This window comes from Macaca mulatta, chromosome 15 (assembly GCF_049350105.2).
Source record: "Macaca mulatta isolate MMU2019108-1 chromosome 15, T2T-MMU8v2.0, whole genome shotgun sequence".
NCBI classification, from domain to species: domain Eukaryota; kingdom Metazoa; phylum Chordata; class Mammalia; order Primates; family Cercopithecidae; genus Macaca; species Macaca mulatta.
In genome coordinates, this window is record NC_133420.1 from 105,818,198 (window position 1) to 105,844,461 (window position 26,264).

Consider the following 26,264-nt stretch of genomic DNA (forward strand, 5'->3'; position numbering starts at 1 on the left):
CCCTGTTCTCAATCTCTTTTTTTTTTTTTTTGGTGAGATGGAGTCTTGCTCTTGTCACCCAGGCTGGAGTGCAATGGCATGCTCTCGGCTCACTGCAACCTCCGCCTCCCAGGTTCAAGAGATTCTCATACCTCAGCCTCCCAACTGGGCTTACAGTCACCCGCCACCACACCCAGCTAATTTTTGTATGTTTTTAAATTTTGGAACCTAAGGATACTCATAAAATCCCTGTGAAATCAGTAATGAACAATACAATGATTTCCTTAACACATAAGAACAAATTGAGCATCCATTGATGATGCATGGCCATTCCTTGTCATAGGAAATTCAGGTACTGTATTAGTTTTAGGATTCTGACCTTCGATAGCTTCCCCACTGATTTATAGCAGAGGGTCTGTTTGCCTGCAGTTCACGTGCTTTCTGAGCTTCTAGAGTTCCTTGAACACCCTGCAACCATGTGCAAGTATTTGTGTTGTACATGCATTTTTCTGGGGAAAGAATCAGATTTTTCATCAACTACCCAAAAGGTATGTGTCAGTCCAAGGGAATTAACTCATGTAGAGAATTAGCAATGAGTATATGTAAGGCAGAGCAGGAGATGACTGAATGTGACTACACAAACACCCATGCAGAACGAGCTTTCAAAAGAGGAAGGAAAAGAAAAGAAGAGAAGAGAAGAGAAGAGAAGAGAAGAGAAGAGAAGAGAAGAGAAGAGAAGAGAAGAGAAGAGAAGAGAAGAGAAGAGAAGAGGAAAGAAGCACTTACAGGCTGGCTACCTTTTAGAAGCAGCAATATAAGGGTAGCAAAAGGGAAGCAAAAGCGATATCACTCTACTGTATAGATTTCTAGGTGGTTTTAGTTTTTTAATAGGAAATGTGTACTTTTTAATTTTTTAAAGTAATATTAAAAGAAAGGAATGTTCTCTGCTGCCTCTCAAACTAGTCCATTCTTGCAACCTAGCCACAAAAGTTATCTCTTTAATGTCAGACCTGCAAGGTTAGCAAAAATTTTTAAGCCAAGGAATGAATCAAATTTTGCTTGAGCTGTCCATATAATTGCAGAAAAATGTGATGTTTAAGGCCTCGGGCATCTAGATGGGTTATCATCAGTGCCTGATCAATTATTCAATCATTTATTTCACTTTGGGCAGTGGGGTTGGGATTGTGACTTAGAAATGTAGGAATTGGCCCAGTTCCTAGCAGGTTTGAACCAGCCTAGAATTAAAATGGCATAAAACCAATGAGAAAAGTCATCACTTATGAGCTCTTAATGACATCAATACCACATCAGAAAGACCCCAGAAAGCAATTTAAGTAATGACTTTATTATTAAATAACTTCTCTTATTATTTTTCCAGGAGTGTTTCATTAGCTCTTAATTGCTCTTGACACTTTGGAGTGGATTATAAAGTGCTGATGGGGCCTGTCTCTAAGTTGAATTCAAAGACACCAATTGCTATAATGAAGACAACCTGAGAATATAAATTCAGATTTTTTTTTTTTTTTTTTTTTTACTGAGAAGAAGGTAAAGACAAAAACATTTGGCTTGAATAACTTTTATATATATATCTCCCCTTACCCCCACACCCCCGACCACCCCACACTCTTTTTTTCTAATTGTAATCTGATACCAGCAGGTACACAGATTAAAGTTGTAACTACAACAATAAGTCTACTATGATCCATGTCTGTTTTGCATTGTATTGCAGTCATCTTTCCCACTTAATGATGCTCTGATAGAATAGATTTTGTTATACAGCTTTCTTAGTATTTCACTGTGATTTATTAACCTAAGACCAAGCTCATCTTTCCCCTTCTGAACCCACTCCCTCTCCAATTATCCTTGTGTCCCTTCAAGACGGCCTTGTTTAAAAGACCCTCTTCCTCTCCATGTCCATTGCTACTGACCCTGGTTAAAGGACTTACTGTTTCTCACCTGGATGGCTACCTCGGCCTATGTTCCCCCTGCTTCCAGCCAGTCTTCTTGCTAAACCATCCTATGCCCTAGAGGCAGAATAATTTCTCTAATAGTCAGATCATCTCACTACTCTGGCATACACATTCACTGGCTCTCCGTAACCTACAGAATAAAAATCATACTCCTTTACAGGATATACAAGAGTCTATATGATCTAGCCTCAGTCTACTTTCCAGTCATTCCTACAAGTACTCCCAGCTTGTCACATAACCCTCATAACCTAGATTCCAGCCGAACCATACCACTTGTGATGCTTTACATATGCCTTGCCACTTCCCAATTCCATGACCCTGCTTATAGTCTCCTTCTCACTGACATGCTCTTTTCCCTCTCCACATCCTCAAGTCAAGCTCAAACACCACCTCAATCATAAAACTGTCACCAAGCCCTAATCCTCACCTACTGACTCCTAATGGGAAGAGTCTTCTTCTGCTGTTGATTAACCCATTCTGCCATCTTACTATAATTTAGTCCTAAGAAAACTCATGTCATCAAAGGTCATGTTTTCAAGAGGTTATCAGCTAAAAAGATCTAAATTTCACATAGTAAAGTTATTCTGCCTGTAGAAATTTCAATAAGGAGTTTTATAAAACCTCAGTGAGCAAATGCAGTATTTGATGCTATACAGCTTCAGCTCCAGAATAATGGCTTGCTTCTCCAATTACCAGAAATGCCTTCTTTACATTCATTATTACCCACTTTTACCACAAGAAGACAACACAGTGACACTCTAAAGAGCATCTATGTATCACCTGCCTTCAGTCTCCTGCCACAATACACAATGCAAATTACATTCCTCAGCTAATAAATTGTATGACTTAATTAGTGTTATGAAATCTTATCTATCCCATCAAAAGTGCTGCCTCCACCCCTTACACCATGCCTAGAAAAATTCTAAAAACATAGCAGCTTATTAATACTTACTGCTTAAGTTAAATTTAAAGGCAAAAGGAAGATTATTGTTATGATTATAAGCCATTTATAATGAACCGACTTGAAACACTTTTTTTTTTTTTTGAGACGAGTGTCTCGCTCTGTCGCCCAGGCTGGAGTGCAGTGGCGTGATCTCGGCTCACTGCAAGCTCCACCTCCCAGGTTCACGCCATTCTCCTGCCTCAGTCTCCCGAGTAGCTGGGACTACAGGCGCCCACTAGGCCCAGCTAATTTTTTGTATTTTTAGTAGAGACGGGGTTTCACCGTGTTAGCCAGGATGGTCTCGATCTCCTGACCTCGTGATCTGCCCGCCTCGGCCTCCCAAACTGCTGGGGTTACAGGTGTGAACCACCGTGCCCGGCTGAAACACTTTTTCAATACCTGTTTTAATTGAACAATGGTGAAATACTGTGGATATTCTGTCTGATTATAAGCCCCACAGTGGAAGAGGCTGTATCTGCCTTAATTAATTCAGTGTCCACAGAACATCTAGCACATGTAAAGTGGCCACTAACGAGTCATTGAATTAATAAATTGGTATATGGCTATGTCCAAACCACATCTTTGATTTTGGCTTTGAAGTAGAAATAGGATATTTTGCTTAATTGTATATGGGGGTTAATTAGGTCTATTGTACATAGTAAACCTGACCATAGCATAATATGATTAAGATTATACAAGAGAATTAAATGCTTGATTGATTAGTCAGAGGCATTTTAAAATAACATATAACCCCAGGACCATCTGTCATCACTGGCCTGAAATAGAGGCAATGTAACTTTTGTTTAAAAGATGGCTATATAAGTAAACTTTAAGGATGTGTATGTTTGCGTGCAGTCAATACAAAAAAATTCAGTTCATTATGATTTTGCACTAACCACAGAAGCACTCTCTTTGGAACTGCTGGCATTCTGGTCACTGTAATACCACATAAATTGGAAGTCCTGGGACTGGGGAACATGTGACATCTCAGCTTTGCTTTTAAATTCCAATGTCAAAATGGTGGGTGGTAAAATAATGCTTATAATAATCTGTAAAAAAAAAAAAAAAAAAAAAAAAAAAAAGCAAAACAAAGTAGTAGGGACCATAAAAGCACATACTAGACAAATAACAAAATTAAGAATTTCAGTGTATAGAAAATGCCAGACCCATCCCAGTTCAATTTTCATCCTGTTTCTATAAATAATTTTTTCACTCAGCAACTTCAGTTCTAGTGTCTCCCTCAGAAATACTCATGAGTACAAGCATTTGCAGATAAGAATGTTCATTGCAGGACTATTTGTAAAAGCAAAACACTGGTGTCAACCTAAATGTCTATCTAGAGAGGGACAGCTGGTCTGGAATAACCTTTCCTCCTGTGCAACCATTAAAAAGGCAAAGGCAATGTTGAATATAATGAAAAGGTAGCCACGCTACATTGTTAAGTGAAAAAATCAAATTACAGTTATCTCTTGGTATCCAACGGGGATTGGTGCCAGGACACCCCTGACTCCCGACCCCAAGGATACCAAAATCCAAGGCTGCTCAAGTCCCTGGTATAAAATGGTGTTGTTGTATTTCCATATAACCTGTGCACATCCTACCCTATACTTTAAACCATCTCTAGATTACTTATAATACCTAATACAATGTAAATGCTATATAAATAGTTGTTATACTGTATTGACTTTTCATTTGTATAACTTTTAATGTATTGTTATTTATTTGGGGGGTGTTTTTCCAAATATTTTTTATCTGAAGTTGATTAAATCTGCAGATGTGGAACCCATGGATATGAAGAGCCAACTGTATAGAAACATAGAGTGATCCCATTTTTATTAAAAAATAAAAGTAAAAACCTTAGCTATTTATATGCATATATATGCATTTAAAAGTTTAAAAATATGTATACTACACGGTAATTATTTACCTCTAGGAGTAGCAGGACAGGGCAGTGACAAGTATTATTTTTCAGTGAGCACACTGCTTAATGATATTTTAAAGCCATTAAGTACATATTACCACAAAAAACACATTAAAATTTGTTGATATTATAAAATCAAGGATCTAAAAGTATACCATCACCTTCTGTTAAATCCATCTCCCATCACTCATGTGTCTTTTCCCTACTAGTAAAACCCAAGGAAGGTATAGATCCAGACATCCACAAGTTTTTTTCATTATATTGCTATTATTCGTGAATTACTAACAGTCTTTTCAAAAAAATTTTTTAAGTTCAACTTGCATGGCCTTCCAAGGTAAAGAGTTTAAAAGATTTAATAAATGCTCTGATATCAACTTGATGAACATTACCTCTTTCAAGCTAAAAGCAGGCCTTAGTATTCTGGTATTCAGTGACCAAAAAGAAGATTTAACCTGTTTGACATTCATTATTAAGTATGGCAAACTGAAGTCATATCCTTGTCGGCCTTTTTTTTTTTTTCCATGATGAAATTATCTTTTGTCATCCTGTTTTAAAGCTTGATCTCCTGTGAAGATTCTCTGGACTTTCTTCAGTTCTAATAGGATTTTGTGTGTTTGTTTTTTGTCCAGCTGTAGAACCCAAAATACATGCAATCTTGTAGGTCTGGAAAAATTGCAGTTACCATGCCCAGTGGTAATATTGTACTAATTAATCTCTAGTCAACTTCCTGAAGAGGCCCCACATTCTGTTGCCCTTGTCCATTGCAAAACAACTGGCTTATGAGATAGTATTCAACAACATCAGTATCCAATCTCTAAGGGATAAGATGGAGCATTACAATGAGTTTTCCCATCCACATCTCTCTACATGGTTTTCCTACAGTCTTTTTCTACTTGGAATTAGCCTAGCCAGGACATCTTACAATTATTTGCAAACCTGTTTCTAAAATTCACCAACCAAGCACTGATAGAGTAGGACCTAGACACTGCTGAAGAACGTTTACTACAGCTTAGAGACTTTAAGTAGATAGCTCAGCCTTTTTTATTAACTCACTCTATGTTTTGGGGCAAAACATTTAGTCTTACTTCACTTAAGTCTTCTTTTTGGTATGAAGTATATGAAGAACAAGAATTCATTAAGTTCTCAAAAATAAGGATTTCTAGTAAACTAGAGTACATACAGGACACAAACATGAGGAAAACTATTTCTCAAACTACCAGCTATCTATATCTTATCTCACTCCTTGAACGTTGAACTTATGTAGCTAGAGGTGAACTCATTCACATCTCTAATTCCTCAGTTCCAAGGGTGCAATCAAAGCAGATCACTGGAGAACTTCTGAAAACAATTATTGTTTCTGATATTTTCTTTAAAAGGATTTATGTTGAGATCCTTTTTGGTTGACATTTCTCTTCTTTCTAAAATTTCATCAGTGAAAAAATAGTCATTATGTTTGGGACACATCATATTTTTAAGAACTCTAGGAAAAATAAAATTAAAATATAAAATACAGACTTATGTAGTTCTTAATACTCACTCTGTGTCTCATTTTATTTGGTTTCATAAGTATGTGTACTCCTTAGGCTTGGCCATAACCTAAAGCCTTTAGACTTAGGTTTGATGTCAAAGGTAAATGTCCTTAGCAGTCAACTAAATTATTCTTGATAATTTAAGATAACAGATGAGGCTGAGAATTTTGAGATGGTTAGTCATGTGAACAAATGTATTGGAGGGCAGCCTTATGAAACAGTCACTTATTCTCTCAAAAAAAAAAAAAAAAAGAAAGAAAACCATACACACACACACACACACACACACACACACACACACATTGGGTGAGCAGAACAACAGAAGTTATTAATTTTATTTAGTTTATTATCTCTTAGTATTCTTACACTGAAAAAAAATTCACTAAAAAGTCTCATTTACTTTTGTTATAATTATCAGAGGCAATAGCAACTAGTAATAATGAAATCTTACATATGTTTGTCTACGCTTTTAACTTCTTCTAACCACCCTCATCTTTGTGGTGGACAGGGCAGGTACAATTATATCCATTATTCAAAAGGAAACTGTGGCCATGGGAGATAAGTCATCTTCGCAGATTCCTCTGGGGAGACCCCAGATCTTCTGTGAGAATCAAAGATATTAACTGGGATGTGAGGCCGATCTGGCTGTGACATCTGTCACCCCATTGATCGCCAGGGTTGATTCGGCTGATCTGGCCAGCTAGGCAGGTGTCCCCTTCCTGCCTCACCACTCCATGTTCATCCCTCCCAAAGCTGCACGCTCGGGTGGTCGCTCAGTCGCAGAAGACGACCATCCTCGACAGAGGACCAATCTTCTGTCAAGGGTATAGGAGTAGCTGCGCTCCCCTACTAGAATCTCTAAACGAGCTCTCAAAGATACTAACTGGTTTTCCTGAAGACACACTTCTGGAAGAAAATGTAACTCGAGTACAGAATTTTATACAAAACTAACATTAAACTCCATAAAGCAAGTAAAGTAAATTTACCTTTAACCAAGAGTTCTTCCTCATTTTCAGGCGCCCCATCCACATGTCCGTCAGTAGCATTTGGGTACAAGTATGTGAAACAAAGGGTCGTAATCCTCCCGACACGGCCAGTTTCAGGCAGGTCGAATTGCTCCAGTTCCTGAGTTCATACGTCAACAGCGTCATGGCCATGCGCTCATTCTGCTTGAATGCCTTCTCCAACAAGTCCAGAGCCAGCTGGCCAAACTGTCTGCCATGAAGGTGGCAAATGAAGAAAACAAAGGCAGGTGAGAGAGCTGCATTATTAGAAACATTTTAGAACATTTAGAAACATTGTAAAAGATTGGATGTGAGACTCAGAAAATATCAATTCAGAAGGCTTCTTTCAAAAAAAACAAAAAAAAGCCAACAACACCAAACAGCAGATTAATAATCTTAGTTTCCAGAAACTATTTGAAAGGAATTACTGCTCACTAATGAGATTTTTCTCCCTTTCCTGAAGGAACAGAACTAGGAGGTTTACATTGTAGCATACAGAATTTAATTTACACCTGAGCTATTCATGGGGAGTAGCCACTCCACATTATTGGACATAGCTTGGTTTGGGACTTACACATAGGCTTATACATAGCTTGGTTGGGACTCCCTGATAAGATCTAATAAAGTTTTGTTTTTGTTTGTTTTGTTTTGTTTTGTTGCTTTTTTGGACAAAAAACACCATTCAGAACCCAACTAGCAAGTGAGGAAAGCTATGGAATCACTTTTTTAAAAAAAGATTTTATAAAATACCTACATGACTTAAGAAAGCTATAGACCTAGAACTAGAGACACCCTCATGTGATTTTCGAGGAGAATGTTTCTTCTGAAAGGTAGACATTGTCATTCTCTGGAATTTGGGTTTTTTTTTTTTTTTTTTGGTAGAGACAGGGTCTTGCTATGTTGCCCAGGCTGGTCTTGAACTCCTGGCCTCAATCAATCCTCCCATCTTGGTGTCCCAAAGTGCTGAGATTACAGGTGTGAGCCACTACACCCAGCCTGGGAATTTTTTCTTTTTTTTTTTTGATGGAGTCTTGCTCTGTCACCAGGCTGGAGTGCAGTGGCACAATCTCAGCTCTCTGCAACCTCTGCCTCCAGCCTGGGAATTTTTTCTTTTTCTTTTTTGATGGAGTCTTGTCCTGTCGCTAGGCTGGAGTGCAGTGGCACAATCTCAGCTCACTGCAACCTCTGCCTCCAGCCTGGGAATTTTTTAAATCAAAATTATAAATTAGTTTCCATTGATTCTAGCTTTCATTCTTTCTTCACTACTATAACACTTTAGTAACTTAAAAACCAAAAGCATTTTTAACTTCTATTTTCCACCATTACTCTCTGGTTCTTTAACAAAATGCATTTATTTGTTTTCCCTCCTGAGAGATACTTAATGAAAACAATGTCTTACTTTAATTTAGCATCAAAGAGTTCTGAGTTAGGGGGAGTTTTCAAAATCATTAATTGAACATTTCATAGGTAGGAAACTAAAGCCCCGAAATCTGGTCAACTGACTTGTCTAATTAGTCAACAGCTGGACTAGAACTCAAGTCCCCTGACTTGAAGGCCACCTCTCCTTCCTTTACTTCACAAAGCTCCTTAGAATTCTTGAAGACCCTTTTAATAGGAGAGTCCATAAAATGCATGGCAGTAAGTCCATTTGTCCTACAAGTTTAAAGATGAGAGAGATAAAAGTGTCTAACCATTCTAAGAAGTGTTGATGTTTAGTATGAAGTGAAGAGAGAACACTTACTGTGAGTAATTCTTCAACTCTTCTGAGGCATCATCCACCATGTGACTCTCCTTAGCTTCATGGGCCATTGCCCGGTAGAGGATACACGCAATCACTGCTTTAACCGTGGCCTCCTCTCCATGCTGCCAGAAGAACATGGCCATCTTCTGCCTTTTCATCAGCACAGCCCAAACCAGCAGGTCACTGTAAGGGTAAATAAAGCCAGTAGACTCAGGGTCATCTGATACATTTTGTTCTTTTGACTTCTTCCTTGATTTATGAAGGACTACAGACTTTTCCTGTTGGAAAATAAAATAGGAATGAGTTTTCAAATACTCAGATGCATGATGTTTTACCTAATTCAACACAGCAGGTGTCCTACAGATTTTTTTTAAATCACTACTGAAAAAGAGATGGAAACAATAATAAGATTCTACAAGCCAGCAAGCAAAATTTAGATCATAAAAGGTAATCTATTTCTTGTTGCATTTAACAGATCCAGAGTCCCTGAACTGATATATCTTAAGGTCATTTAGCATAACTTAAAGCAGTACCTCTTTAGGATATACCCAGAGTGCTTAATATGAGTTTGAAAGATGGGTGGGTAGGGGGAGATATAACAATACCTGAGAAATGGTTGCATCTTCCTCAAAATAATAACCACAGTGCAGTATGATGAGTGCTGAATTAGAGACTACATGATAACTTTTAATTTCTCAAGGAAATGGGTCAAAATAACATATTGGATACATGAGAATGATGTATTTTTAAAAAGCTCTAACCTCACTTAGCAAATAGATTCATTATCTTTCCTTTGGGAAAACATCTCTAGTGTAGCCAACATGTATTCAAATAGATTGATTTGAAGTTTCTTTTCCTTTAATTCTGATTATCTTTATCAGCAACGGTAACAGGTGATCATGAAATACCATTCTCCACCTGATAAATCCCCACTTACCATGCCACTCTACCTCCTCACGTACTCCTATATCATTTTGTGTGTCTCTATCTCTGGGCTCATCATACTGCACTATGGTTATGACTTTGAGGAAGATGAGACCATTTCTCAGACACCGTTATATCCTCCCCTCCCCACCTACCCTCCAAGTTCAACAAAGCACTCAGTATAATGCCGGGCAAATACTAAAGATTCAATAATTATTCTTTTTAATTTAAGAGGTCATAGCAAAAAATTATAATCCATTTCCTCTATTTCTATAAATAAAAGGAATTCATGTTCATTGATGATGACCAACGGTAATTTTATGAACTACCTCTTTCATACCAGGGGCTATGGAAAGCAAACCTCTTTCAGCTAACATAATAACCATTTGCATGGAAATTCTTGAGCAAAAGCATTTATTCTCAGAGTAAAGTGGGATTGGAGGAGTATGAGACTAGGAGGAATAACAATGTTGTACACACACACACACACTCATCATCATCACCATTATCATGCTGTAATATTAGATTTATGTTAATTTCAAGAAAGCCTCAAAAAGGAAAAATTTTTAAAAAGAAGATGCAAAAGGTCAGTGCAACAGAGAAGTGAAGGAAAAGAAGGAAACAGACTTCACATCCAACTGGCCTTGGGGAACAAGACATCAGAGTATGGTGTTGGGTTAATGATCACATTTTTTAAGTACCATCCCACAGATCACCTGACTGAGTCACTGTCTAGACACAGCAGGGATGGCAACAAGGAAAAGAGGCTAAAGTGCAAGCCCAGAGCATCACTGCGCCTTTGCTCACTGTTGGTACTGGACAGTTGTGTTATGCTTTTGACTCGCACCATCTGTTTATGGCACTTATAAATAGTCCCTCTATTTACACCTCCCTTTCTTTGATGTAAATGAAGAAACAGTCTCGAGTTGTAAAAAAACCATTTTTCTTTCAAGTCTAAAAACAAGTAAATGGTACCTTGAATTTGTATGGCTGTGCAGTTCTAATGAACTGGGAGTGCGGCGTGCTTTCTGCAGACTCATTTCTATTTCCTGAGGAGCGTCTCCGGTGCTGGGAAAGGTTTGGAACAAAGCTGGTCACTCTCTGGCACATGTTATTATTTCATTTTTAACATAAGACAAAATGAGGGGAGAAGATTATAGTGGTCACAATATTTTATTTCTAGACAATAACACAAAACCAAATATAATGTTGTGTCCTACCAAATAGCCATGCCTCTGTCTCTCATCCATGATTAGCACCCAACAAGAGCCTCTAATGATCTCATTGTGCATTCTGTTATTTCCTAACATCTTAGAGAACACACTCTTTTGTTCCCTATTATATATCTGCATTCCTTCACTATGTGGAAATTCCATTAGAATGAATGGATGTTCTCTCCCTGGAACAAGTTCAGAATAAGCAATAAAGATTTACAGTTCTGATAAGAAAAAATTCCCATTCACAAGCAGCTCCAAGGTTAAGGTTAAGACAGAAAGTTATGGAATTTCTCAGGTATTATATAATATCTCCACCGGAACTCCAGTGGCCACGCCCAGCAACAGCACAACTCATTGCCATTAGCATGAAATTTTTATCAACAAGAAACAAAAACAAAAGAAACATTCTTAAAGGGACTAACATAAAATATGATAAAAAGCATAGGCTTTGTTTTTTAAAATGTATTTATTTATTTATTTAGAGACTGGGTCTCACTGTGTTGCCCAGGCTGGTCTCGAATTCCTGGGCTCAAGCAATCCTCCTGCCTTGGCCTCCCAAAGTCTTGGGATTACAGGCGTGAGCCACTATGCCCAACCCAAACTATAGGCTTTGAACTGCTTTATTTAAGTTTCTGATTTGTTGAAAAAACCGAGCATAGAAATGATGAGGTGAAGACTTTTTAAAGGCAACACCCAAATTATTATTACTATTGTAATATAGAATTAATAGTGTCATTATAGTAATTATCATAATGACGATTATTACTAACGATGACTCTGCATCCCCGTGTACTAGGAGCATGGATTTTTCATATATTATTTTATGTAATCCTTCTGACAAATTTATAAAAGGAGCGTTACTATTCCCATTTATAGATGAGGAAACATGCACAGAGAAGTTAAGCTTCATGTTCAAGATTACATAGCGACTAAAGAGCAAAACTAGGAGGCAATCCTAGCCAGATGTCTCTGACTCCAAAATCATGTGCTTGTAACTACTACAGTCTAGTTTAATATGACACACAATCAACTCTGCACTCCACTGAAGACAATCCAAGAAACGGGTGACTTCATACTGGCAGGCCATTTGAAGAAAGGGCACTTAAGGGAACTTCCCTAGCAAGCTCCACACTGAGCTGCACCAACGCCACAGTCAGTCCTCCTACTTGCCACCAGGAATCTCACAGCAATGTCTAAATGAAGTAGCTGACCTCCTTAAGTGTATCCTTATGCCTTTGAAATCTTAATTTTTCTGTGTCAGATTTGGGTTTCCTGTTTTGCTTTTTCATTTCTGAAAGCTAAGCTGGGCTTTCACGTCACTTGACTCTTTATAAAGGATCCCAAGTAGCTTGATATTCTATGCTGTTTATGGGATCTTACCCCAAACTGCCTTTCCAGTCTCCTCCCTTAAAACCATATGACACTGATTCTCCAGCAACAAAGGTCTCCTTGTCACAGCGGAAACATACCTGAATACCCAAAGGCTGTGCCCTTTACTGCTCCTTCTCTTCTCTCAACAAAAATACCCAAAACTACATTTTCTAATCCTCCCCTCATCTTCTAATAAGAATGAGTTTCCTCAGGTTGCTAATCCATAATGGCAATTTCAAGAAATAGGCAGTTTCCTCTGCTAACTACTAACCAACAACTCTAATTTTACATTCCTAGACTCTTCAAACTATCATGGAAAATAAAATATGTATCACTTGTGTTTTTAAGGACAGTCTACACACATCTGTCAATATAATCACTACATGCTTATACCAAGTTTGTTATCTCCAGACTATGGACTGTGATGAGTTTACATATCTAATCTGATTAAGCTTTTGATATCAGTATTTTCAGAAGAAAAAGAAAGAAAAGGAAAAAAAAAGAACTGGTCATTTCTCCCTCTAACCTGCCTCATCACATCACTTCTAAGTCACTCTAGCATGTATTATATACTGTTTTATATTATGGCTAGTTATTCATAAATCAGTTGAAGAGTTTCCAAACTTCTGATCCTTATGCATCCCAGGCCAACACTGCAACACTTAGTACAGTATACTTCACATACAGCAGATAACAAATGTCCATAAATAAATGACCATTTTAGGAGCTATTTTTGTCTGAACGTCCCAGGCCATTTTTCTAAAACAATTCCTAATCATTCTCAATTTTACTTAGGCACTTTTCAATTACTCTACCTTCTGATTTCTGTAGAGGTTGTTGTAGAGGGCTCTGAAATGTTTTCTAGTGTAGCTGCTGCGATATGCTCTACCAATGAGGTATTCTACCACCAATCCAATGTCAATCAAGGTTATTCGGTAGCCTGAGAGAAGAGTATGCTGCAACAAAAACACGCGACGACTTTTAACTTTTAGTTATCTTCTTCCATTTCTCTTGCCATGCCATTAGAACATAATCAAATTCATTGCAAAGAGGTAGACATACCTTTTAAATATCTTTACAAACTGATTAATTTAAGTGACCAGCTATTGATGCAATCTGCCAGTTCAGAAGGAAAAATATCTTAGCCTTATGCTTTCTCATTTCATAGACATTAAATGTGTGCTTCCATCTATGCATGCTCTCTCTCTCTAACTCTTGCTCTCACTCTCCTTATCATGCACACAAACATATATACACACACATTTGAGTAAAATACATTTAAATTTTTTTTATTCCATATGGAGTTCCTAACTGGAAGTAAGAGAAAAACATTAAACAAGTAGAAAAAAAAAAACAAACAAATATGTATATAGAGAGTTTTTTTAACTAGAAATAATATAGCTACTCCAACAGAAGTAAAAATCATAAAGTCTACACTGAATGTGTGTGATCCAAAATCAACACTGGATTAGCTTTTCAGCTTCTCTCTTTGTTGAAATGGATATAACACTTTGCACTGCACTGACTACATCATAGGTAAAACAAGAACATGGGAGGAAGTAGAACAAATGAAAACAAGGAATATAGAATGACAGAGTCAAATTCGATATTAAAACATAAGGCTTAGGCAGCCAGGTTCTTCCTTGAATTGAACTTAATTCAGTATAGACAGTATAGTGCTTTCTATATTTCAGGACATATTTGGGGGTCTTTGTGTCTACAATCCACTTTCCCTATGGTCCAAAATCCCACAAGATATATTACAAGGGTATTGAAGTTGTCAGCGTGCATGTCTGTCTTCCTTTACAGACTGTGTGGAAGGTTCTGTCTTTGTCTACCCAGAGTTTAGCATATGCACTTGGCCGAGCTGAGTAACTATCTGAAACTCTATACAGGCATACCTTAGAGACATTGTGGGTGCAGTTTGAGACCACCACAATAAAGAGAATATTGCAATAAAGCAAAACAAACAAACAAACAAAACCATGAGGCTGTGCCAAGACAAGTGTTATGGTCGGTTGGCAGGAGGGCTGAGTGGTAGATTTCCAAGTATGCGGGTCTTAGTCTAAATGAAAATTATTTTGACTCCTTAAATCGCACTTTACTACCTCTTCATAACTCTTCACTTTTGAACTGCCCATTTACAGTAAATTTTTAAAGGCACACAGAGTGTTGAACAAGGTCTCTGAAATGAAGATTGTGACTAATGTTCACAAAGCTTGGATCAAGAAATAAGGTTATATATGTACGAATTTAAATAATTTAATTTTTCTTTTTTACATTCATAATTTACTTTTTTCAAAGAATGCCAAAAGTAATGCTCTTATTGCTGCTAGTTAGAACATATTTAACCTAGTTCATCACTTTTTTACAGTTTACTGTGGCAGAGTTTAAGAAAAAAATTAAAGAAAATCATTTTCATATTGCACAAATCAATACAAACTAAATTTACATGAGTATGGACACTTTTGCTTACTGCTAATTTGCTAAGGAATAGGCGGGACACGGTGGCTCACGCCTGTAATCCCAGCACTTTGGGAGGCCAAGGCAGGTGAATCACCTGAGGTCAGGAGTTTCAGACCAGCCTGGCCAACATGGTGAAACTCCATCTCTACTAAAAATACAAAAAAGTAGCCGGGCATGGTGGCAGGCGCCTATAATCCCAGCTACTCGGGAGGCTGAGGCAGGAGAATAGCTTGAACCTGAGAGGTGGAGGTTGCAGTGAGCTGAGATTGCACCATTGCACTCCAGCCTGGGCAACAAGAGCAAAACTCCATCTCAAAAAAAAAAAAAAAAGAAAAAATTACCAAGGAAATGTCTTCCTTTCACTCTGACTCCCCCGCCACATCAACATAACCTGAAAGCTCACATGCCTTCTAACAAAATATCAGACTTTGGAAAAATAAGAGAATTTTTAAAATGTGCCTTGGATTTTAACCATAGTGACAAATAAAAAGTACTCCCAATGTTCAGGTGATGTGGATAAAAGTCATTGGTAATGGAAAGACAAGAAACTGAGGTATAAAAGTTTGTTAAAGTTGGCAGGTTTGGGTAACTAATGGGGAATCAAATACTTTAAGTTTGACCTAAATCACAGTTCATTGAGAACACCATGAGCAAAACATGACCAAGAGTATAGAACAGGGAGGGGAGCCACCTGACTGCCTAGAGCAATGCACACTCACAGAAGCAGCTAGAGAGTGCCGGAACTATCACTGACATCAAAAACAATGGAAATCACTTATTAGTCCTCCAATAAGGATAACGCAACCACAGAGTTCTTTACTTCCAGCTGGTATCATCATCATAGGCACCACCATTGTATCGTGGTAAGCTGAAGTCTGGTGAGAAGCATTGCATGTCTCTGATTCATGGCTTTTTATTAGCAAATATCACCTAACTGGTGGATCAAGTTTTTTAAAACATAAAGTAAACTAAGGAAAAAAGTCTAAGAGTGTGGTTTGTTGATGAAATTGTTCAAATCAAGGTAAAGAAGATAGGTAAGTAACAAAACAATCCAAATCTGCATTGTACAAAGCAAAATTCAGTGACTCCTCCAACACAAAGCTAAGGCGATATATAAAGACATGTTCACGCCTTCTTAATTAGGTTACCTGTTTCACATCTTGGACGAGATGGTGCAAGAGTGTGTTAGTAGGTCCTTGTTTCTGAAATAAAGAACAAAAGGAGGAATTATTCTCTTTAATTACCATGTGCTGGGAGGTAAAACCTTTATTTCAGAATGCATAAGTAACTCAGAATACTGAAAGTTTTGTTCAACACTTTTGGTAACGAAGCTTAAGCCAATTAATTCTAAAGGTGTTTTCCAAGAGAAGATGTAATTATATGAAATATTTTTCAAAGCAAGATGCAAATATGTAGATAGTAAAGACTTCATGTGATAAGAGACAGAAATGAATCTTAGGTAATTGATTACCATCCTTTAACATACAATTACAAATCCTATCATACAAGCACATTCTATCAACAAATATTTATTGAAAACTTACTACGTTCAATCAGGGATTCAGACAAATATAAGCACTATTTTCCTGGAGTGTTTATAATAGAAAAGAGTGGCTACTTACACTAAAAAATAACCAACAATATATGTGTGGGTTCAAAAAGAGTTACAAATAATTGGTACTCTATGAACAAATCATTGTGAACTAACTGTAGTAATCAAGAAGACAAGACTTGAATAAATCATTGAAGAAAGAATAAGATTTAAAGGACAACGAAGGCTATTTCGAGAAGTGTGCATGGCTTGAGCAATTGGTGTTTTCACAGTGTGTGAGCCAGGCTAGTTTCAACAAAGGGTTTACATGGGAAAGGTACAGGAACAGTATTTTAATAGTGGCCTTAGGTTGAGATACTTCCAATAACTCAATAAAAGGCAATTTGTTCTTATTCACATTTTAGTCTTTATGTTTTTACTAGGATAAAACAGAATTGGTAAGAATGTTTCTCATTTGGTTGAAGAGTCTGTCTATAAACTATCTTTGTACAAGAACATTCAAAAAGGTAAACAAGTCTTAAGCTGATCAATAAATAATCACCGGGCAAGGTGTCAGACCCCTGGCAACAGAAAGTCACTGGTTCACAGGTAGTAGGAATAATTTACTGACAACAGTATAGGTTTTGAATAAGGAAAGTTTTATTAGAAAGAAAGAATGCTAGAGAAGAGTGCAGAAGGGAGCTTCAGCAAGAGAGAACTGAGCTCATAGCAGTGAATTTTCCTCAGGAGTATTTATGGACCTTAAAGTGGGAGCTTAAGGGTAATTTGAACCATGTTAGCCATGTAGGTAACGATAAATGATTGCATTTGTAGACATTTTGGTGCCTTCATGTCAGGAAGGGTTGCACGACGAGTTTTAACATGCACGCAATTTGAAGATGTATAGAAATTCTAGTTACTTATAAATGTTGGGGAAAGAAGCCTGGAACTAGATCCAGCTTCAGATGGGAAGTCCAATTACTTCTCGCTTCCTCGGATAAGGAGTTTTGCCTTAATGGTTTGCTTGATGATCATTGCTCTTCTCGAATCTGGAGGGAAATGATTGATGAAATGTTCCATACTCACTGTATTATAGAGCTCTTCCAGTCGAGGGATGGTAAGAAAGCAATGGAGGTTCACTCCATATTCTATTAAGAGTTTCACAAAATCCACTCGATCCATCACTAAAGCATCTAACATTGCTTGTTCCAGGGCATCAGGCTTCAGAAAGTACAAATAAGAAATGTAAAGACAATTAAGAAAGTAGAAATAACTAAAGAATTACATGTTTTTGAACTCAAAATTTGAACACAAACACAACAATTTTAAAATAAAGTCCTGCCATCAGTGGGTACAGAAAAAAAAAAGGAAAAAAAATTTAATTACAGTATTACTAGGTCAGGCTCAGGGGCGCACACCTGTAATCCTAGCACTCTTGGAGGCTAAGGCAGGTGGATTGCTTGAGTTTAGGTGTTCCAAACCAGCCTCGGCAACACAGCAAAACCATGTCTCTACCAAAAATACAAAAATTATCCAGGCATAGTGGCATGCACCTGTGGTCCCAACTAATTGGGAGGCTGATGTGGGAGGAACAATTGAGCCCAAGGGGTCAAGGCGGCAGTGAGCCACGAATGCACCACTACACTTCAACCTGGGCAACAGGGCGAGACCCTGTCTTGAATGGATGAATGAATGAATGAATGAATGAATGAATGAATGAATGAGTGAATGAATGAATGGTCTTAGTAAGAAATGTGCAGGACTTCAGTGAAGACATCTTGAATAAATCAAAAAACGTCCCATGTACTTGGATGGGAAAACTGATTATTGTAAAGATTTCAAAGGTTCCCAAATGAACGTACGGGCTTAATGCAATTCTGATAGACATTCAAGGCTTCTTCTTCTTCTTTTGTTTTTGCTACTTGTCATGTGTTCATTTAAACTCTACCTGGCTTCTGGGTACAAATGGCAAGTTGAACACGCTCATCTAATTTTTCTCCCACTCAAAACTTCATTAAAACTACAGTAAAGGGATTTTTGTTATGAAATAAATCTACAAGCACAAGGAGGACAAGAGTGGAGACAAGAATGCAACATTTTGGAAGCTGGAAAGCAATGGTCAAGTCATAATTGACTGAGCAGTCACCAGAAAGCCAAATAGTAGAAGTGGAAAATGTCAAGAGACAAACAGATACTTACTACAGAATTCCAACAGCAACAAAATACATGCATACATGCTGAATCCCTAATGTTGGGGTCTCTCCAGTCATCTTTCCCCTTTGATTCCCATAACACTAGCAACAAGGCTTACACCTTCCAGTCAGGGAATTAGAGGATTGTTTTCTGGTAATGTCACCAATACAAGAGAAAAGACATGAATATGTTGGTATCTGGGCGCCCCTGAACTAAGGGCAGTCAGAACACCCTACTGTGAAACTCAAACCTATAAGCAAGCTCCAACTGCAGGCTCGGAATTTCCAAAGAGCCTTTTATCCACTACACTTTAACAAAAAGACCAAAACCAACCGAATCAAAAAACATCAACTAGCAGGAAGTAGACAATGTAAGAAGAAGAAAACTTCAAAAGAGCTCTCATTAATATCCTCAAAAAGGTAAAAGAAGATATTGTATTCTGGGCTGGGCACAGGGGCTCATGCCTGTAATCCCAGCACTTTGGGAGGCTGAGGAGGGCAGATCACCTGAGGTCAGGAGTTTGAAACCAGCCTGGCCAATATGGTGAAACCCCATCTGTACTAAAAATACAAAAATTAGCCGGGTGTGGTGGCAGGAACCTGTAATCCCAGCTACTTGGGAAGCTGAGGCAGGAGAATTGCTTGAATCTGGGAGGTGGACGTTGCAATAAGCCAAGATTGCACCACTGCACTCCAGCCTGGGCCACAGAACAAGACTCCATCTGGAAAAGAAAATATTGGATTCTGGATGCTAATGAAAAACACAGGGGAGGGTGCAAACAGGAAGCAAATTTGCTCTCACAAATTAATAGACTGCCAGGCACAGAAAGACAAATTTACATGTGCTCACTCATTTGTGGGAGCTGAAATTTAAAACAATTGAATCCATGGAGATGGAGAGCAGAAGGATGGTTATCAGAAGCTAGGAAGAATACTGAGGGGAATAAGGGGGATAATTAATGGGTACCAAAAAATAGTTAGAAAGAATGAACACGATCTAGTATTTGATAGCACAACAGAATGAATATAGTCAATAATAATTTAATTGTACATTTTAAAATAATTAAGGATTATAATTGGATTGTTTGTAACACAAAGGATAAATGCTCGAGGGGATGGATACCTCATTTATCTTGATGTGATTATTATACATTGTATGCCTGTATCAAAATAACCCAGATACCCCATAAATATATACACCCACTATGAACCCACAACAACTAAAAACTAAAAAAAGAAGAAATTAATAGATTCACAGTTTGCTACCAGAAAAAGAGAAGCTTCATAGAAGGCTTAAAAATTAAAGTTGAGGCTCAGACCTGTAATCCCAGAACTTTGAGAAGCTGAGGCAGATGGACTGCTTGAGCCCAGGAGTTCAAGACCAGCCTAGCCAACATGGTAAACCCCCATCTCTACTAAAAATACACAGATTAGCCTGGCGTAGTGGCACACACCTGTGGTCCCAGCTACTCAGGAGGCTGAGGTGGGAGGATTGCTTGTGTGTGGAAGGTGGAGGTTGCAGTGAACTGAGATCATGCCACTGCACTCCAGTCTAGGTAACAGAGTGAGACCCTATCTCAAAAATAAATAAATAAATAAAATTAAAATAAAAAAATAAAGTCGAGCAAAGTTACCAAAGGAAAGATAGGAAACATGGGAGGAAAAAGATAAGACTATTAGAGAAGCAGTCCATAAGGTCCAATATTCAAATAATAGGAATTACAAAAGAGAACAACGGGGGGGTGTGTTACGGGACAGAATAGAATGGAATGCAATGAAAACATATGATTGGCAGGTGGAAATCATGTGCCCAACAAAATGGATACACAGACTCACAACAACACACATCATAACACTGGAAAAGAAAGACTTTTTGTTTTTTTAACTTTCAGAGAGGAAAAAAAAATGGTGACAGAGAATCTGGGGGAAAAAAAAACAGTGTTTACTTCTCAATAGAAATTCTGGGTGCTGCAAGCTAGGCATTCAAATTTCTGTAGTAAAAAATAGTTTAAATCATGAATTAAAATACAGCCAAACATGTAAGTCCTCAAAATATGTATCTCTCATACTCCGTTTCTCAGGAACTTACTGAAACATGTATACCATCAAAATAAATGAGTAAACAAAGAGGAAGGGACATAGAAGACATGCCGTCTAACACGGGAAAGAGGCAAGGGAATCCTCAAGATGATGAGTGTGCATCCCGGCATGACAGCTGCGCACCGGGAGGAGAGGCAACCGGTCCACATTGCAGCCGTGAGGCCCACAAGACAGAAGTGTTGAAAAATTTCTAAAACTGATGAACCAAAATACAGCAATATGACATTATTTAGAAATATGGAGATTTATAAGCATTAGAAAAATCAAAAACGTCCTAAGTACTAGCTCTTGTGATTAGCAGGGCAGAGAACTACCATCTTTTAAAATTGCCTTTTAATATCATTTGATATTTTAAACAATGTGCATGTATTAATTAGCTTGGCCCAGAAATAATATACCTGTCTTATAGCCACAACTATCATTTTTTAAAATGAAATATTAATAGTGATTATCATTAGCATTATGGGCAGTCTTTCTTCTTTTTTATGTTTTCACTAATTTCTAATGTGAGCACTTACTACATTTTAAAGCAGGAAATAAACTTTGAGTTTTAAATAACAAGATAGAAATCTACCCAAAAATCAATTAAAAATCATACGCCAGGCACAGTGGCTCATGCCTGTAATCCTGGCACTTTGGGAGACCAAGGTAGCAAGATCATTTGAGGCCAGGAGCTCAAGACCAGCCTGGGCAATATAGCAAATCATTGTCTCAATAAAATAAAATATATTTTACAAAGAAATTAATTGGGCATGGTGGCATGCGCCCGTGGTCCCGGTTACAGTGAGCTATGATCATACCATTGCATGACATTCTGGGCAACAGAGTGAGCCCTTGTGTCTAAAAGTAAAATAACATAAATAAAATAAAATTAAAACCTTCCATTCTGTCTTTCCCTCAACTTCCCTTTTCAGCTTCAGTTAGATTGCAGAGCCAGGGAAAAAAAAAGAGAAGAAAGTTTTCAGGAAGGCAAAGTCGATGGGAGAAGTGTCTTAGCTATCCCAGCTACAGAGATGCTACCCCACACTTCTACCAAACCAATCAATATCTCCTCTCATTTTCTCTTTTGCCTCTTCCTAACAGACCATCACACAAAATATTTTTTCCAAATAACTTCATTTTCACTATACCTTCCAGTGTTGTTCATAAATCAGGATATGTTTCTTGGCAATGTCCACCCTGTCCCAAGCCATTGCCAGATTTAATTGCTCTGACGCTGATAAATTTGTGCCTAGGGTAAAAGAAAGGAACAATCATATATTCTTTTGAAGATATCTACGCAAGTAGCACAGAGTACTGTGGAACATGAGAAGCGTAAGTGAGGAACAATTGCAACCCCATCCAGATACTCACCCTTCAGCAAAGCTGTTAGGATTGCTAAGTCAAGGTCTTGCTGCTCTTCAGAGTCAGCGTCAAATATGGTAATCTACAACAGTGAAAGACAGAGAGCTATACATTTGGGGAACTACCAAATAAATGCTTTCAAAGAGTACCCGCAGAATTCAGACTGGAGCTAGTGAATTGAGGATAACATTCTTCTTTAAAACCTTTTTTTACTTATAGGATAGAAAACTTTTAAACAGAGTAACAAAGAATTATGGGCACTTGGGGGAAAAATATTAAAAATTCCACATGTACAGAGGAAACATTTATGAAGGAATGTTATTACACTATGTACATGCTACAACAAAAAGAACCTCAATGTTAATTTCCAATGTAAATAAAATCATGTCTCCTTTCAAAGAGATAACAGATGAAATCCTCCATTCACCTAGCCTTAGAAACTAAGACTTTTGCTTTTTTCTTCTCTTTTCTTAATTTTTTGTAGAGACAAGTTCTCACTATATTGCCCAGGCTGGTCTTGAATTCCTGGGCTCAGGCGATCCTCCGGTCTCAGCCTCCCAAAGTGCTGGGATTACAGGTGAGTCACCACGCCCAGCCAGACTTGTTTTTTTATGAGAAATGAATCCTCAAGGGTCTCTCATAAAATAATTAAGGTAATTACAGTGGACCCAATGAGCAAGTACCCTGGGCAACACAGACAGTCTTTGACTCCTTTAAAAACAAGTAAGTTCTTTACTTAGGTTCCAAAGGGTCACCTGCGGGCGCTTAAGGCGCCTGCTCACCCATTCCCACCCTGTGGAGCCTGCTTTCACTTTCAATAAATCTCTGCTTTTGTTGCTTCAAAAAAAAGTGGGGAGGAGTCACCTGATATTAATGACTGTATCTCAGTCTTTTTAAATTAAAATACATTTCATACAGTAGAAGTAGCTGTTTCAATGAAAAAGCCAAGACTGGCAAGACCTGGTTCCAAGTATGCCACTAACAAGCTAGTCCTAGGTAAATATCGTGAGGCTACTGAATCTCAGGCTCCTCATCCATAAAATGAGAGGAACCTGCTGAATAATCTCTAAGGTATCATAAAGATAAAAAACTATGCATCTATAACTTCACACATTGTTTCCTTTCACCTGACACGCCCTCTATGAGCATGAGTAAAATCATCCCTCAATTGTACAACCCAATTCCTATCATCTGCAAGCCCTTTGCTGCCTTCTTTTGCCCTCATTGGTCATTACATTGCTTATTAATTATTCTGCTTGATGGCAGGAAGAGGCAAACACAAGGGCAATCTCTTTAACATGTCCTTTTCTTAACTTACTGATTACTGTGGCAAATAGAAAGTGTAGTAGATAAAGAAGATTTCAACTCTTCTGAAACTCAAGTTTCAGATATATATATATATATTTTTTTCTTTCACTCTTGTTGCCCAGGCTGGAGTGCAATGGTGCGATCTGGGCTCACTGCAACCTCCGCCTCCTGGGTTCAAGCGATTCTCCTGCCTAAGCCTCCCAAGTAGCTGGGATTATAGGCACCCGCCACCATGCCCAGTTAATTTTTGCATTTTTGGTAGAGACAGGGTTTCACCATGTTGGCCAGGCTGGTCTCGAACTTCTGATCTCAGGTGATCCACTCGCCTTGGCCTCCCAAAGTGCTAGGATTACAGGCATGAGCCACCACACCCAGGCAGATCTGTCATTTCTTAGCTGCATGACTGCAAATCCCTTAAATTCTCTAGTCTTCTGCTTCATCATTTCCAAAATGGAAATAAACAACCACTGCCATATTGAAGTTGCTCACAGGGCTATTTCAAATGAAAAGAATATATTTAGAGGCACGCTGCTAATTATAAACATGGTTGCTATTAATGTTGTTATCGAGCCAACTAAAACCCCAAACAGTTTTCCACATAGATTTTGTCATGCTTCCTCTAGCCACAACATTTCAGTTGGTTTTCTTGAGGCCAGGTACTTAAATATTACCAAAATTCTTATACAATTTGGTCCAGCCTTCAGATTCTAGAAAGATCACCTTGAATCATGACATATCTGCATATTTACTGTAATTGTCAGCTTCATTTCATCTGAGTCATTGATATGAATTGATAATCCAGGCTGTGCACAGTGGCTTAAGCCTGTAATCCCAGCACTTTGGGAGGCCGAGACAGGCGGATCGCTTGAGGCCAGGAATTCAAGACCAGCTTGGCCAACACAGTGAAACCCCATCTCTACCAAAACATACAAAAATTAGCCAGGCATGGTGGCGTGCCCCTGTAGACCCAGCTACTTAGGAGGCTGAGGCATGAGAATCACTTGAGCCTGGGAGGTGGAGGTTGCAGCAAGCCAAAATCTCGCCACTGCACTGCAGCCTGGGTGACGGAGTGAGGCCCTGTCTCAAAAATAAAAAAATAAAATAAAAAAAAGAATTGATAATTCATATCATCCAAGTCATTTTGTTCATAGGCTGGGCGTGGTGGCTTATACCTATAATCCTAGCATTTTGGGAGGCCAAGGCAAGAGGATCACTTGAGTCCAGGAATTCAAGGCTGCAGTAAGCTATGACTGCACCACTGCACTCCAGCCTGGGCAAAAGAGCAAGACCCTGTCTTTACCAAATAAATAAATTAATCTTTTTATCACAGTACCCTAAAACACTAAAACACTAAAAACTTTTCCTGAGTCTACATTATGGCAATAGCCCATAGTTTGTGGGTTCCATTTTTTAGCCCAGAGTTTATTCTCACTATTCCCATTGTCCTATACATTCCCAATGATTTCCTGCAGGATTTGCTCAGGATGCTGTGAGGCAGTCATGTAACTCAGCACCATGAAGCTGTGTTCATTGAAGACACAGAGCTGTTCCTTTACCCTCTGAAAATACATCTGTGTAATTTTCACTAAATCTGATAACTTTTCTGGAACACTGTTATACTTAGCGCTTTTTCTGTAGTAGAGTCTAGAATTTGAAGCATGGGGAGTACACACAGCAATGACAGTAAGAAGCCAAGTTTACTCAACTAAGAATCAAATTCTGTAGAGTTAGATATACCCAAAATCAAAATGAAAAAAATCCATATTTTTTATTTTTAATTATTTTAATTTTTAAAATTTTTACTTTAAGTTCTGGGATACATGTGCAGGATGTGCAGGTTTGTTACACAGGTAAATGTGTGCCATGGTGGTTTGCTGCACAGATCAACCCATCACCTAGGTATTAAGACCTGCATACATTAGCTATTTATCCTGATTCTCTCCTTCCCTGCTCCTTCCCTGACAGGCCCCTATGTGTTGTTCCCCTTCCTGTGTCCATCATATTTTTTCTAATTGTGAAAATAAATATTACAATATTTATAAATTAGCAGTTCTTAAGTCAGCTGAATCATCAACTCCTCATACTCACACAATCCCTGTGAACCATACACTCCATTAGAATTTGGAAAAGGTGCTTGGACTGTTTAAGACTAAAGTTGAAAGTGTTCTGAATCATGCAGATGATCTCCTCTTTCACCTGAGGTCGCAGCATCCTGGAAGAGAAATAAATGGTCTTGACACAACCCAGAGAGGGGAATGAGCCGGCAACATCAGTACAAAAAAACACCCCATCAGCTCCCCAGACTGAAAAGGTGACAGTTCTGCCAGGAGAGCAAATGAGGGGGAGCAAACGGAAGCAGGAGCTCAAGAAGAAGGCTGAATTTGAAAGTGAGAATGGAGCCGGGCATGGTGGCTCACACCTGTAATCCCAGCACTTTGGGAAGCCCAGGTGGAAGATCACCTGAGGCCAGGAGTTCGAGGCCAGCCTGGGCAACATAGCAAGACCCTGCCTCTATTTTCACATTTATAAAATAAAGAAAGAAAGTGATAATGGGTTGATCTGCCACATCCTGAAAAGAATATACCCTGAAGTGGAGTTCTGAAGCTGGTAGATTTCCAGTGGCCTGGGAATCTCCAGAAATTATAGGTATTATATTCTCTAAAGGATCTGAAACCCTAAAAGGTTTAATAACCACACATCCAGGGTGATTTTAGAAAAGGGAGA

The 26,264-nt window shown here is 38.3% G+C and overlaps 1 protein-coding gene across 35 annotated transcripts in view; it reads right to left on the reverse strand.

Annotated features, from left to right (window-relative positions):
- Positions 1-26,264, reverse strand: part of TRPM6 (transient receptor potential cation channel subfamily M member 6) — a 196,124-nt gene that overhangs the window by 67,009 nt on the left and 102,851 nt on the right. For 21 of the 35 annotated variants that reach the window (XM_077966225.1, XM_077966218.1, XM_077966235.1 and 18 more), the window contains 10 exons: positions 25,629-25,752; positions 22,242-22,314; positions 22,019-22,119; positions 17,683-17,817; positions 16,214-16,267; positions 13,415-13,555; positions 10,987-11,112; positions 9,088-9,365; positions 7,329-7,557; positions 3,789-3,941 (listed from right to left, as the gene is read on the reverse strand). In XM_077966225.1, the coding sequence (XP_077822351.1) occupies positions 3,789-3,941; positions 7,329-7,557; positions 9,088-9,365; positions 10,987-11,112; positions 13,415-13,555; positions 16,214-16,267; positions 17,683-17,817; positions 22,019-22,119; positions 22,242-22,314; positions 25,629-25,752 (1,414 nt within the window). The remainder of the gene's footprint in view (positions 1-3,788; positions 3,942-7,328; positions 7,558-9,087; positions 9,366-10,986; positions 11,113-13,414; positions 13,556-16,213; positions 16,268-17,682; positions 17,818-22,018; positions 22,120-22,241; positions 22,315-25,628; positions 25,753-26,264) is intronic. The other 14 variants (XM_077966229.1, XM_077966222.1, XM_077966248.1 and 11 more) reach the window with 3 other exon arrangements.